This window comes from Gopherus flavomarginatus, chromosome 3 (genome assembly GCF_025201925.1).
Source record: "Gopherus flavomarginatus isolate rGopFla2 chromosome 3, rGopFla2.mat.asm, whole genome shotgun sequence".
Classification (NCBI taxonomy): Eukaryota; Metazoa; Chordata; order Testudines; family Testudinidae; genus Gopherus; species Gopherus flavomarginatus.
The window spans coordinates 167,007,032-167,020,657 of NC_066619.1; the positions used below are offsets into that span (position 1 = coordinate 167,007,032).

The 13,626-nt window shown below is 40.5% G+C and overlaps 1 protein-coding gene across 2 annotated transcripts in view; it reads right to left on the reverse strand.

Annotated features, from left to right (window-relative positions):
* The window catches only part of UNC5C (unc-5 netrin receptor C), a 375,760-nt gene that overhangs the window by 54,204 nt on the left and 307,930 nt on the right, over window positions 1–13,626 (reverse strand). For both annotated transcript variants that reach the window (XM_050944017.1, XM_050944016.1), the window contains exon 7: window positions 12,134–12,298. In XM_050944017.1, the coding sequence (XP_050799974.1) occupies window positions 12,134–12,298 (165 nt within the window). The remainder of the gene's footprint in view (window positions 1–12,133; window positions 12,299–13,626) is intronic.

Sequence of the window (13,626 nt, forward strand, 5' to 3'; positions counted from 1 at the left end):
CCATGCAAAAGATACTTTGGCTCTTTTTTAAGAGATGGGATATTTGGGAAATGGAAAAATTCATCACTCTGAAAGGTAATTATGCAAAAAGTTATGAGACTGACTCCCTGGTGTCCTTTTTCAAAATTTCCAGAGATGTCCATAGTAGCCAACCTAGCAGCTCTGAATTTTTGGTCTACACTTATCATTACTGGGATGTGGACTTCTATACTACTACATCATGTTACGTCCTTTGTTACCTCAAAATTAGACTACTGCGATCTACATGGAGCTATTGTTTCAGTCCATCTGATGCAAAATTCAGCAGCCCACTTGCTAAGTAGATTTCTCTTTGCAAGCACATTAACTTCCGCTCTATTGTTAAATATTAATAATAATAATAAGAAGAAGAAGAATGATTATTATTTGCATTGCAGTACCACCTGGAAGCCATGGGCCAGGACTCCACTGTGCCAGTCACTGTACAAACAAAAAGAGGGTCCCTGCCCTAACATGCTGTATGAACTGCACTAGCTGCCTATTGGTTCAGGGATTGATTCTGGGCTGTAGGTTTTTATCTGTGCAACCCTAAAGCTACTTGAGACATTATCTATCTAGGAGACGGCTTTTCTCCCCGTGGTATAAAACAAATAAAGCTGCTAGGAGGGCCTTTGGAACTTTCTTCACTCTTTGATCCACAATAGAACTTGTAACCTCCAGGGAATATTGCAAGGCCCATCTTTTCTCCCTTCCCCGCAGGGAGTTGGGTGAGGCTGGGGAGTGGTTGGGGGAGTGCTCCTTGGTGATTTTGTTAATGGGTCTTATTAAATATTTGTTATATTTATGCTGCTGCCGGGATAATTCTGTCTGCAGGTAATTGCTAGGGTCCATTTTTTTTTGGGTGGGGGTGTATTTTAAGAGTTCTCATGGTCACCCAGAGCTTTTAATTTGTATAGCACAAACTTGAATAAAGTATCCAAGATCTCCCTGTTCACTTTAATGCACTCTATCTGAATCTGTCATTAGCCATCTTTAAACTGCAGATGCTCTGTACTTTGCCTTGCACACGAGGCTTCAGATGTAACCAATGGTCATAAAATTATGCAGTTCTTTCAAAAATCCAGCCACGCTATCTGTCTCCTGCCCTCACGTGGCAGTGAACTCAGCAGGTGGATTTATAAGTTGATGTAACAGTATTTCCTTTTCTGAACTACAAAGTTACTGCTGTTTAATCTCATCAAAGGTGGAGAAGAGAAACATGAGCATTTAATCACTGCTATTTCTTTCTCTGCTTTTACACAGGAATGCAGAATTCTAAATGGAGTAGTAATATGTTGTTACTGATTGGTCAATACATTCTGATTCATAAAGCTGTGATGGACACGTTTTCAAACCAAGGTACCTAAACACAACAACCAAAGTCTTTCAAATATGATCACTCAAATCAGCACTTAAGTAATACAAAATGGGCATGTAGGTACATAATTTCAAATTTTGGTGTCTAAAGGCAGGATTTGGTATTTTCTTAAGGTACCCACATATGAAAAAGGTTGCTTTCAGCTTTCATTCAAATTTCCTTTTCCAGTGACTCATTTTTTGGGTGGCTGACATTTTCTGCACTTGGTCTCAGCCCAGAAAATTCTTTTGAAAAGTTTGAGTAAATTCAGATTCAGAATCAGTGTCTTTTCTTTGACTTCAGTGGCATCTGAATCAGGCCCTTGGGGTTTTTTGGTGTGTGGAGTTGTTGTTTGAGTGACACATATTTACCCTTATTTTAAAGACGCTTCAGTTAAGGATACCCTGCTACGTCCAAGCTCAGCAAGTTCAACAGCAGTATCTTCCTTCCTTACTTTAAAGTGACATTGTCAACCAAAATTATCAGCGCCAATTTATATTTTGTAAAATCTTTAACCAATAGGAATGTTTCCATACACATTTTTTAAAAAATTCCAACGGAAAGAACTGTCAAAACACTATAAGCACAGTCCTGAGGTATTTGCAATCCCACTACTGTAGCATTGAACCATACCACTAATGCCATTTCTGTCCCGTACTCCAATCTAAACCTTCATTGACCATGGCGAGTTTGTTAGTTAATGCAAACTTGAGGTGACAAATCAAGTGTAGTGCTCAAAGAGTGGGAGCCTGCAAAAGCCGAAGGTGCCCTGACAGCGTTAACTCAGCCACACTGCACATGTGCGTGCATGTCTACTTTCCTGGTTAACTATAAACGGTAATACAGTATAGTACTGTTTGTTATTAATGGATACAATTAAGTGTACAAACTGGTTGAATTAATATTGATGCAGCAGCATTAACACTTGGAATTTCCTTCCTTTAAGTGCTTCATGTATAACACAAGCGCACCCAGCCAACACAGTTCTTTGCTGGCGTAATGCCAGTGACTCATATCAATGGAGGATTGGATCCATGATCTCATTCTTCCTCTAAAATGGAGACTCTGAATTGCATGGTCATGCAAGCAACTTACTAAAGGAAGATGGGGGTATTTTCTTTTATTTTTCGGATGTTGTATTCTATTTTCTTTTATGGTAATGCAAAAAAGTAAAATATTCTCCTGACATCAGTAATGAGTCTGCAATTATATATACAACTTCAAATAAGCTATTTAAAAAAATTCTTAGAAACTTAACCTTTCTCTATGAAATGAAAGGTGTGATGAAAGCTGTATTATACCTACATAGAAACAAACTGTTGCTTTGTTTTCTCAGTTTTTCTTTTTGGCCTTTATCTGTTTGCTTTAGTAGAAAGGGTACTGAGTGAATGCTTTAGAAAAGGGATTGGTGTCGCTGCTATAAATCAGCTGGAAAGCCATGGTAGAGGTTGCATATTCATTAATGTTTGATACTAAAACACATCCTGTATTAAGAAATAAAATACAGGAGTGATAAACTCTCAGGGTTACATTTCTGCAGCTAGGGATCCTGCAGTGCAAAGTTGCACTGGGTTGTAAAGTAAGTTGCAGGGTCCCATCGAGGCTTTATGAAGTACAGCCATTGTAGGGTCCTATAGCCAGTGTGGAATCTTGCAACTGTCTGCAAAGTGTGCTCCTTCCCTCATGCCCTGAGGCGGGGAAGAAGAGGGGCCACGGCACACGTGCATCTAAGGTTGTTCAAAAAAAATGGTATGATGTTAAGCTGTATTTGAAAAATGTATGAGACCAAGTAATAAAAGACTGTGGGCCACTTCTTTGGGTGTGCCAGGACTCTGCTGAGTACACTTCAGAGGGACGGTAGACAAAGGTGGATTTTTGTCCTCTTGAACCTGGGGAGCAATCTGGCAGCAATGGCTCTTTTAGGTCCTCTGACCATTATGCCAGTTAGAGCTAGCAAAATCCAGCTACACTCCTTTGCAGTCCAGCACACACCCATCATTTTCCCTTCGTCGGGAGGGAGTGTTTTATACCAGCACAGAGATTCTCCCACATTATGAGACTCCTCACCATCCCCTTTAGGGCTTGTCTCAATGTCCTCTGTAACACTAGAGTGACTATAGAGACATTGGTGGAGACAAACATCCGGCTCTGCACATGCACAAGAGGGCAGAGTTAAGGGTATAAGTGCATCCTTAAAAGAAATAATATATTCTGACTTTGAGTGCTTTCTTAATGCTCTCCTAACATAGATTTCCTATGGAATAAATAATACCTATAGTAAGAATAATCTGCAGCTTCTCTTTCAATAGCAGTTCATAAACTTTTTCCTTCCCTGCTGCTTCCCAGCAGCAATAGCACATAAACAGATGATGTGATTTCTACAAGGTCATCATATTTTTTTGTGGCGAAAAAAGTCTCTAGAGTTCCTAAAAGCCAACCATAAGAAATATGTCCAGTCTCTTTCTATTACTAAGACACTTGCAACAGAAAGCCTTTTATGTCTGCACTAATGATGTCAAAGGTTAGATGTGACATCAGACATCCTAGAGATAATTCACCATAATTTATCTTGCGTCTGAAGGTCTTATTATTGACAAGTTTTGGAGTGAGACAACAGCATGGGGTTTGAGGTTTCGTGAATCTCTCCTACTACTTACTCATTTGTTGACTCTGGCTTTTACCGAGAGTCTCTCTCTCCTTGGTGGTGAAGGGAAGATTGTGATATTCCATACTTAAGGCTGTAACTATGTTTTCATTATAAATTAGATTTCTGACCCTTAATTAAAATCCTTAGAAAGGTCCTTTCCCAGTTTAAGTTCACACATCACATGTGTGTGGGGAAGTGGGTGGAAGGGAAGAATAACTTTTTGCTAAAATTTGCTGTTAATTAGCCCAGGCAATTCTGACATTTGGAAGATTAATAGGTAAGTGGTTTGCCCTTTTGGCTAATTCTTATCACATATTTTGGGGGTCATGTCTCAAAATCCGAAAGGCCTAGATACTTTAAATTGGGTTTGTAGAGCACAGACACACAAGCCTAGGATTGCATTTGAGTTTTCATATTAAACTGACAATTCTTGGAGTTTGCTTTGCTTTGCCACTGTAGTGTGGTCAGGAGCTGAAGTGATGAAGGGGAGTGTCCAAATAGAGATGAGTGGCAGATGGCTTGGCAAAAGAAATGAAATTTGAAGAGAGATTTGAAAGAGGAGAATGAGATGCTAACCCTGCTGGAGAAGAGGCTCCTTCTGGCACAGGAGGAGGATATTCAGGCAGCTGTTTGGCAATATGCACCAGACTAAACAGCTCTATAAACTAAAGACCAGAATAATTCTTTTATTCTAGTTTTCTTACTTCTTACCCCAAGAGCGCCAATGACTTCAGAATTAGTGGATCAACATTATGTCTATTTGAGATTTCTTAAAATATTCAATTACAAACTGCTTCCTCCATTACAAGAGTTCACTGAGTTATGTACCTTCAGTCTTCCTGCTGCAGTTTAACCTTTGGGTTGAGTTTGGGGCAAGGAATCAAGAGATTGGAATGACTCTGATGCTGACTTGCTGTTTGACCCATGGCAAGTCATGCAACTTCTCTGTGCCTTGCTAAGCCAAGTGAAGTGGGAATAGTGCTACTTACCCATCTCTGTAAGGGGCTTTGAAATCTATGGCTGAACTAAGCACTATGTATTATCATTATGTTATTATTAGGGCTGTAGCAAATTCACAGCCAGGAAAAATGTGTCACAGACCATGAAATCTGGTCTCCCCCTGTGAAATGTGGTCTTGTGTGTTCTTTTACCCTATACTATACAGATTTCATGGAGGAGACCAGCATTTCTCAAATTGAGGGTCATGACCCAAAAGGGAGTTGCAAGGTTATTTTAGGGGGACTGTGGTATTGCCACCCTTTCTTCTGTGCTGCCTTCAGAGCTGGGTGGCTGGACAGTGGTGGTTACTGACTGAGGGCCCAGCTCTGCAGGCAGCAGCACACAAGGATGGCTATACCAGACCTGCCATCCTTACTTCTGCGCTGCTGCTGATGGCGGCTCTCCCTTCAGAGCTGGGATCCCAGCCAACAGCTGCCGCTCTCCAGCAGCCCATCTCCGAAGGCAGCGCTGCTGCCAGCAGCAGCACAGAAGTAAGGGTAGTAGAGTCAAGACTCCTACAATGCAACACCATGAAATTTCAGATTCAAATAACTGAAATCATAAAATTTATTATTTTTAAAATCCTATGACCATGAAATTGACCAAAATGGACCGTGAACTTGATAGGGCCCTGGTTATTCTGTTTCTCTATCTGGGTCTGCATCAACAAGACATCTATTATCAGTTTACATGTCTTTCTCTTCATCTCTTCATCTAAGTGGAGAAGATCTTTTATTATTATATATTATCATTATTAGGCATGGGGTATGAGGGAAAAATAAAGGAGAAAAGAAGAGAAGAGATAGGGAATTTATAATGTTTAAAGATATACAGGAAGAATGCTTGGAGTTTCTTTCATATATGCATGCTGCTATGCTTAATATAAGTTGACATTTTCAATGCAGTCCAAAGGCTTTAGAAAAAATATCTTCTCTTAAAATTAATGGAGTGGTATAGTGCTCTAGTGGATTGGGAATCAGGAGTCCTGGGTCTATCCCCCGCTCTGCCATTGGCCTGCTGTGGGACCTTGGACAAGTTACTTCACCTCTCTGTCTCCTATTTTGCCTTTTGTCTATTTAGATCATAAGCTGTTTGAGCCAGGGATTGTTTCTCAGTACATGTTTGTACAGTGTCTAGCACAGAGGAACCTTGTTCTGAATTGGGGCCTTTTTGCATGAATATAATACAAACAATAGTAAGAAGATGTGTCCAAACTCATCAGAGCGCTTTGAAAATCTCACCATTGTTTATTAGCAGGCTAAACAAACAGAATTGTAGATCTGGATGAATTTTATATCAAATAACAAATGCTACAGAAATCCTCCCCCCAGGAATGGATTGGAAGAAAAGATGAGAAGACCCTTTAAATTAAAGCAGTTCTTCCTGAAAGAGCTCAGCAAGGCTGGCAAGGTGGATACATTAGTATGCAGGGAGACTGAACATATTAAAAGTTGTTTCTCAACCCACATGCTTTTAATAAAGGATTTCCTTTCATTCTTTTACACACACAGTAGCTTCTGTTGTGATCTCCCTTGAGACAACTTTGCTTCCCTCCTTGATTCTGAAAAACATCCCCTTACTCTTCGCACACTGAAGTGCTCAGAAGTTCTCTAGGTTCTCATCAGGTTACTCTGGGCTACAATTCTTCACAGCACCTCTCCTTTTAAAAAAACCGAAAAGGGAAACATGCTTATTTCATCAGAAGATTCTAGTGTATTACATTGAACAAGCAGCACATGTGCAGAATATGTATGTTCCAGCAAGAAACTGCTGCAACAGAAAGCACAGCAGACATTAATACTAGGTTAACCTTTCTTCCTTCTCAAGAAGCAACTTATGTAATAGATGCCTGGCAGGAAAACGTGGACAAATGTGAAGTGTTAACCTTCTAATACATAAAGATGACAAATTATATACTCTTGTGAGACTGACATTACTATTATTAAAACAATGAATAATATGGAATATTTTGAATGTCAATAGAGTCCTGCAGGCAAGGATCTCAAAGCATTGTGATATTTAACCTAATCTCTGTGCTTCAAATAAGATATGCTGCAAATATGGTGGTAAATAATTTAACTACTGTGAGTGGTGCCAGTTTTTATTACACACACAGTAGACGATGTTGCTGAGGGCTTATTAATGCTATTACAATAAATTATTAAATTACTGTAAAGACTCCTGCTAGGTGATACAGTATATTTGGAGGTTTACAATAGTAACAGTTGTCCTAAATTTTCACTGCAGTTACTTTTCTTTTTCAATCTGCCTCCTGTCTCTATGCGGGCATGCTAGTTTAATGCTTATTCATTCTTTCATATTAAGGGAAAAATACTAGCTACTGAATAGGAGTGTGTGTGTACACTAGCAAGATCATTAGTCTGAATACATGTGACAGCAGAGTTGCACCAGAAACACCATGGTTAGCGGTAAGCAGAAACTACAGCTTTGGGTGTAAAATACTGTAATTACAAGGGATGGGGAAGGCTCCACACTTTTCATCCCCACACAGAAATCGATAGTGGTATAGACTGCTGCTCTGTGTTGGAGTTGGGGCAGACTGATGAAAGAGCTTATTGATTTGCCCAAGTGATGTTAGTGTAGTGAATAATAGACTGGAAGAGAAAAGGGCTTGTAAATTAGACTGATTCAATCCAATATTTCCTGGGATATCTCTTTTATATTTTTTTTTTTACAAGTGAGTTTCTGTCAAAGCAATGGGTTAGTCGCTCCTGCTACAAGAAGCTATTTAATAATTCTTAGACTTCCACATTACTATATTTAATTGATAACCTATCAGTTTTTGATGAAGACTGATTCTGGGAAGGAAGGGAGAAACTGCTCTAATGGGTAGAATCTGCATAGCATGCAATTAATCAGCCAACGAAGTAGAAATCAGAAAAGAATCCAAGCACACAGACGGCTTGATCTTGGGTCTCTTGGCTCTTATCCATGTGCCCACAAGGGAAAGCTGCTAGGAGTTCTTTGAAAATGTGTGATCTGGATTCAAAGGCCTCCAAGTTATGAAAAAAATCTAATTCCAACTCAATCCAGATGAAAATCTAATAATCCGTAATGAATTTCAGTGTGTTCCAGGAATGAAAAGGGTCCTGTGTTCCTCCCTAGCTCAGCACACAGATGCACTATGAGTTCATCTGGAGGAACCCAACGCTATACAGAAGTAAAAATAAAGGTGTTCTGAATGGATTTACATAAATTGAGAGAGAGAAAGAATAGCAGGCACAGAGCTAAAGTGTGGCAAATCAGTCTATTCAGCAGTGATGGATTATGGAGCAGGATTGTAAGTTTTACAGGTATATGAACCCCATACGTATAAAGACATTACCATTAAACTCCAATACTGAGGGACAATCTCAACCCCTGGAGCTAAGGAGATAAATATGCAACTGTATATTATTTTCATTTCCTCCCACCTTCCATATACATATAAAAATGCAGAGTGGGTTTCACATTAGCATCGCCCTCTCTCCTTTCGAAGATCTGTGCTTTACTCCCAGCAGTCACTTTCACAAATAAAATGCAATACACCATCTACATAAAAATGGGATCCCTACAGGGGCTTTTATTCTGCAGCAGCATTATGAATTTGTTTTCATGAGATTTCTGCTTAAATGAATCTGCTTATGCATATACCCAAAGATGACACACACCTGTCTAAATATAATCTGGTAATAAAGAGCTCTTTAGAGTGGAGGTGGTTTCTTTTCTTGCTAATTTACCATAATGGCTCATTCACACCACTGGAGTTAAGGATACATTAGCTTTCCCGCTACAAACCCATATTTTCAGGGTGTCATATAACTTTACTTTAGCATGACTTTTTTTTTTTTTTTTTTACTTTTAGAGAAAAGTTCAGCTTCTCTTTTCCTTCCCCCACAAAAATAGAAATGGAAAAATTACAGCTGGTTTCATGAAGCTGTCACTCAAAGCATCAAAACTCAAATGAAGATGTGGCCATGTGGATGAGTCAGTTTTTGGTTAAACTGGAAAACTGAAGGCAAAATCATGTTTTGAGGTTGGATAGCTCAGGGTTTCGATACAGATTTTTCTATGTCTAGGTCCCTTGTTCAAATCTAGCCCTGTTTGGTAGTGAGTGAAAATCATTGCATACTAGCTAATGGTATTTCTGTGGCCTATTTGAACATACAACTGTGAACATACAACCACTATACAGATGGGTGATGGAGAGCTGCAGCCAGGTGGAGAATCAGAAAGCAGTACAATAAAATGCAGAGGAGTGGAAGAAGGCAAATTTTGGCAAAGGCCATTGGAAACAACCACTGTTCTTATTAAAAGTTCAGTAGATCTTTAATGAACCAGCAGTGCAGATAGGACCTCCATTTCTAATGTATCATCTGAAAGACTCAGTGGGATGGTTCAGATGAGAACAGGTGTCAAATTCACAAAAAAAACCCAGCATAACCCTTGACTACTGGGAACCTCTTGGCAGTCATAGTGGCGTGGCCAACACCGGGATCGTCCTGAAGACTGAACTCTCCTCTAAGTTTTAGCGGCTGAGGCACATTGGAGGGTCAGTGTGTTGAAACCTGTGCTGTTGCCGATGCTGTACCTGTTCTGCGAACAGACAGCTTCTGTCTCCAGCGCTATCAGTCTGGCTTTAAATTCATTTAAATATAAAAAAGGAACAAAGTAATGTACCTAGAACCAATTCTGTGTGTGCAAATGAACAGTGCCAAAGGCCTATGGTCGGCTTTACTAGGTTGATTTTTTGAAAATGTTGGTTTTGAACTATAAAAGCTCTATCAGCCCCGAGACCCATCTATCCGTGAGACTCTCTCTCCTGTGACCATCAGAGACAGTGGGCTGGAGCCTCTTTGGTATCAGAGAGGGAGGTCAACAGGCAAGGTATTCTCTGTAGGTCACCAAAGCTTTTCAACTCGATTCTTCCTCTGGTCCGAAAGAGCCCGAGTTTGTTAACCTTCAGGGAGAGCTGCAACATCCATCTTAACTTCCTGGCCCATAAGACGATGGGCCTAGCAATAATGATGATATGGGAAGCTGCTGGGGGTGTATGGGGAGGTCAATTCATTTTGTTCTATTTACATTTCTGGGAGTTTGTTTGATCTGGGGTAACAGATGTGTCATTTGGTTAAAAAGTTGGATTTTTTAAAAGACTAGTCAGGGCACTCAGAGCATTGGATGGGTGCTTGTTTATGGCAGAGCTATAAATATCCAAATGAATAACTAAACAACAGGTTCTCTCTTCAAGTGATGCTATACTGGATATAGAATCCTAAATCTACACTACACAAAGAGGCAAACCCTGCCTCCTCTTCTGTGGGTGGGAAGGGCCCTGGATGCAGAGAGACTGATACACTCCTATTGCACACCTTTATGACATAGACCCTCAGCTTCGACATTGCTGCATATAAGGGTGAGGAGTGGTAGCTTTAGAGAGCTCGAGATGCAAGCTACATGGATCCACTACCTGTTTCCTCCAAAGAGAGGGGGTACAAGAGTTGCAGAGACTACTGCATCCCTGTGGACTAAGAGGGAAGAATACTGCCCAAACCTCAGAGGAGATACCCTGCAGCAAGTCTGTTTACATGATCTTGACACAGGAAACAGTATTTTCCCATAAAGGAGTTTATTTTTTCTGCAGGTGTCTCTAGCTAGTGTGTAATTATGTCTACTGTAGACAAGATTACCCCTGGCTTCTGCGTGGGTGCACAGTTGGGGAAGAACATTGGAAGGAGCCTTCTTCCCTCCCCCAAGCACTCTACATATAGGCCAAGGACAATGTAAGTCCTTGCATTTGGGAGAGGTCAGAGGCTGCTCCTTCCTGGCCCCTGAGGGGTACAAAATTACCACAAAGGAAGTCATAACAGGACATAACTGTGGAGAATTGGGAAATATCTGCGGGTTTTTTTATGTATATGGTGCATTATAATGTTTACGGTGGGCTACTTGATAAGGAGTTAGATCAGAAGGGGTTTTGTTACAGGGACCAAGTAGGAAAGGCAAAACAATGACACAGGTAAAAGTCCTTGAGGAAGGTGTTAACTGGATAATACCCCTCACCAGGCTCCAATCAGGCTAGAATGGTTTACTCTTCCCAAGGCTAAATCTAGGATCAAAAGAGGGTACTAAACCGTTACAGGACCATAGGCCTAGGAAAGGGTGGGGGATTGATTTTGTTGAGAGAGGCTGCTCAGTGAATGCCAATGAGCACTGACAGGGATGCAAGCTGACTCCCAGACTATCAGTGAGTCGGGGTCTGCAGCTAGCAGGTGGTAGAGAACAGAGGATACCAAGACTAAGTTATATCTACCTAGGGCCTTCAGGGGAATGCCAAGCATAGGTAAGACATTGAACCTATTGGTCTCTCTGTTGTTTTAAATCAATTTCTCTGAGTGCTTTGAACATTTTGGCAAAAAAATCATCCTTTGTCTTGAAAAAGCTGCTTCTGTATCACTGCATAATATTACTGTCCACTAACTCCTGAAGGGAAGTCTTATAGGTGCTATGCGAGGTGCTTGCGAGGTGTCAAATTGGGCAACCAGATGGGCATAACCTAGCACAACCACTCAGACAGTGGAAGGAACACAAGGTCCCACCCCAAAGAGAAGTAGAGTACAGACCTGTCACTTGAAAGTGGTGCACTTGGGGGGCTGGAAAAGGGTCTCAGAAAAGGCACAGACCATTACAATGGTCATGGCTCTACCTCCATTCTCCACCACCACACAAAACTGGTACAGAATATTGAGAGGACTAGGCTGCACCATTTATTCCAGGGAGTTTACAGAGGATTTGCCTCAGACACACAATTCCTCCCTAAGCTTGCTGTAGGTGGTGAAGCTTTGCACCCAATTCAGACAATGCCTAGATGGCACAATTTTGCAGCACCGCACGTGGGTTATTTTGGTCATTTTATGCCATTTCACTTAAATGTAGCTTTCTTCCTTATGTTGTTATGGTGCAGGATATTTCATTTAGATACTCTCCAGCTTTTGCTTAGAGGAGATTTTTATGGCAGGAGAACATTCAAGCTTTAATTTGTTTTTTTTTAAATGGCTATATATTTTCCAAACTCCAAAGTCAATACAACAGATTAATATACTTCCACTTACTCTGCATACACAGCCCATCTGTGCAGTTCTTGGACTGCAGAACGAGACCCTCACAATCTTTCCCACCATTCTTCGGTGCTGGCGCTGTGCATTCCCTCCTGCGCCAATGGGTGCACTCTGTTCCACAGGTAGACCACTTACTCCACGCTGTCCATCTACCATCCACTGCGACAAAAAAGCGACATGACTTAGGAAGGTCAGAAAGAGAGAGATGCAAATATAGATAGAAGCAGAGAAAATGGTTGATTTTAAAAGATCTTTGTGAATTTAGCCCTTGTGAAAGCTGCCAGACTGACAGAACTAAGGACCAAAATCTTTACAGCACAGATCATAGAAATACAAGCTTCCTCTCACAGCCCTGCTAATTTGCCTCAAATTAGCCTTAGAAAGACCAACTGTAAGTGAATGAGGTAGTTCAGTCTCCATGGTCTTAGATATACATGCTTAGATTGCCAGCAAGGGTAATAATTAGTGCTAACAACAGTGGTGATTTTTGTGATTTTGACATCTCTTCAGTCCACTTGGGCCACCAAGTGCCCATTAGAAACTTACATCTTTCAGTTAATACTTGTCTGGATTGGATCCCAACAGCTTATTGAGATGTTTAAGGCTTTCTGTCCAAGTAACAAGATCTGAGCCACTGAGTCACATAAAGAACTGACTTCAGGAAAAGAGTCAGTCAGCAGTTGTCTTGTGGAATTTATAGCTTTGGTAGAAGAACTAATTCTGGATTGAAATTTGTCCCCAAGTACTCATTCTTTCTCTCTTCTCCTCTCTTTTTTGAAATGGAAACAAAAGGAGGTTTCTCCATGGCTAAATTGTTTAAGAAGAAAAAAACTCCAAAGCCCAGAAATTTATGCTTTTTGGCACTTATGTACAGCAAAAGATTAAATTTGGCAAGAAATTATGCTGCGTTATGAAATCATCACTTTTCATATTCAGAGAAATGACTAAAGCCACTGAAATATTTCATTTGAAAAAAGAGGCTACTAGGCATAATCAGCAAAACTGTCAAGAATATGTACTCTGCACATGCAGTTTATTACCTGTGCTACAATCTGCATTTGTAAGCTAGTTGGTCATGTATTTAAAGGGACAGTGTGAAGATAAAAACCATGGCCAAGATTTTAAAATGACGGGTGCCTGAAGGTAGGCTCCCATATCCACAATTAGGTACCTACATTAATGGACTAAAATGGGATTTTGACAAGTGTTCAATATTAATCTGACCCTGCTCCCAGTGAAGTCAATACAATAACTCCCACTGATTTCAATGGGAGAAGAGTTAGGCCAATGCCGGGGCCCAAAAGTGCTGACTTTAATAGCTGGATCTACTAAATATTCAGACTAAAGAGGTTCAGCTAAATGTCCAGAATTTGAAATGAACTTTCATTTCCCTGAGTTTCACCCATCACCAAGAGTCAGATTTTGATGCCCCTTACTCGTGCTGAGTAGTACTTTATTTCAACAGTAGTGCCATTGATTTCAATGCA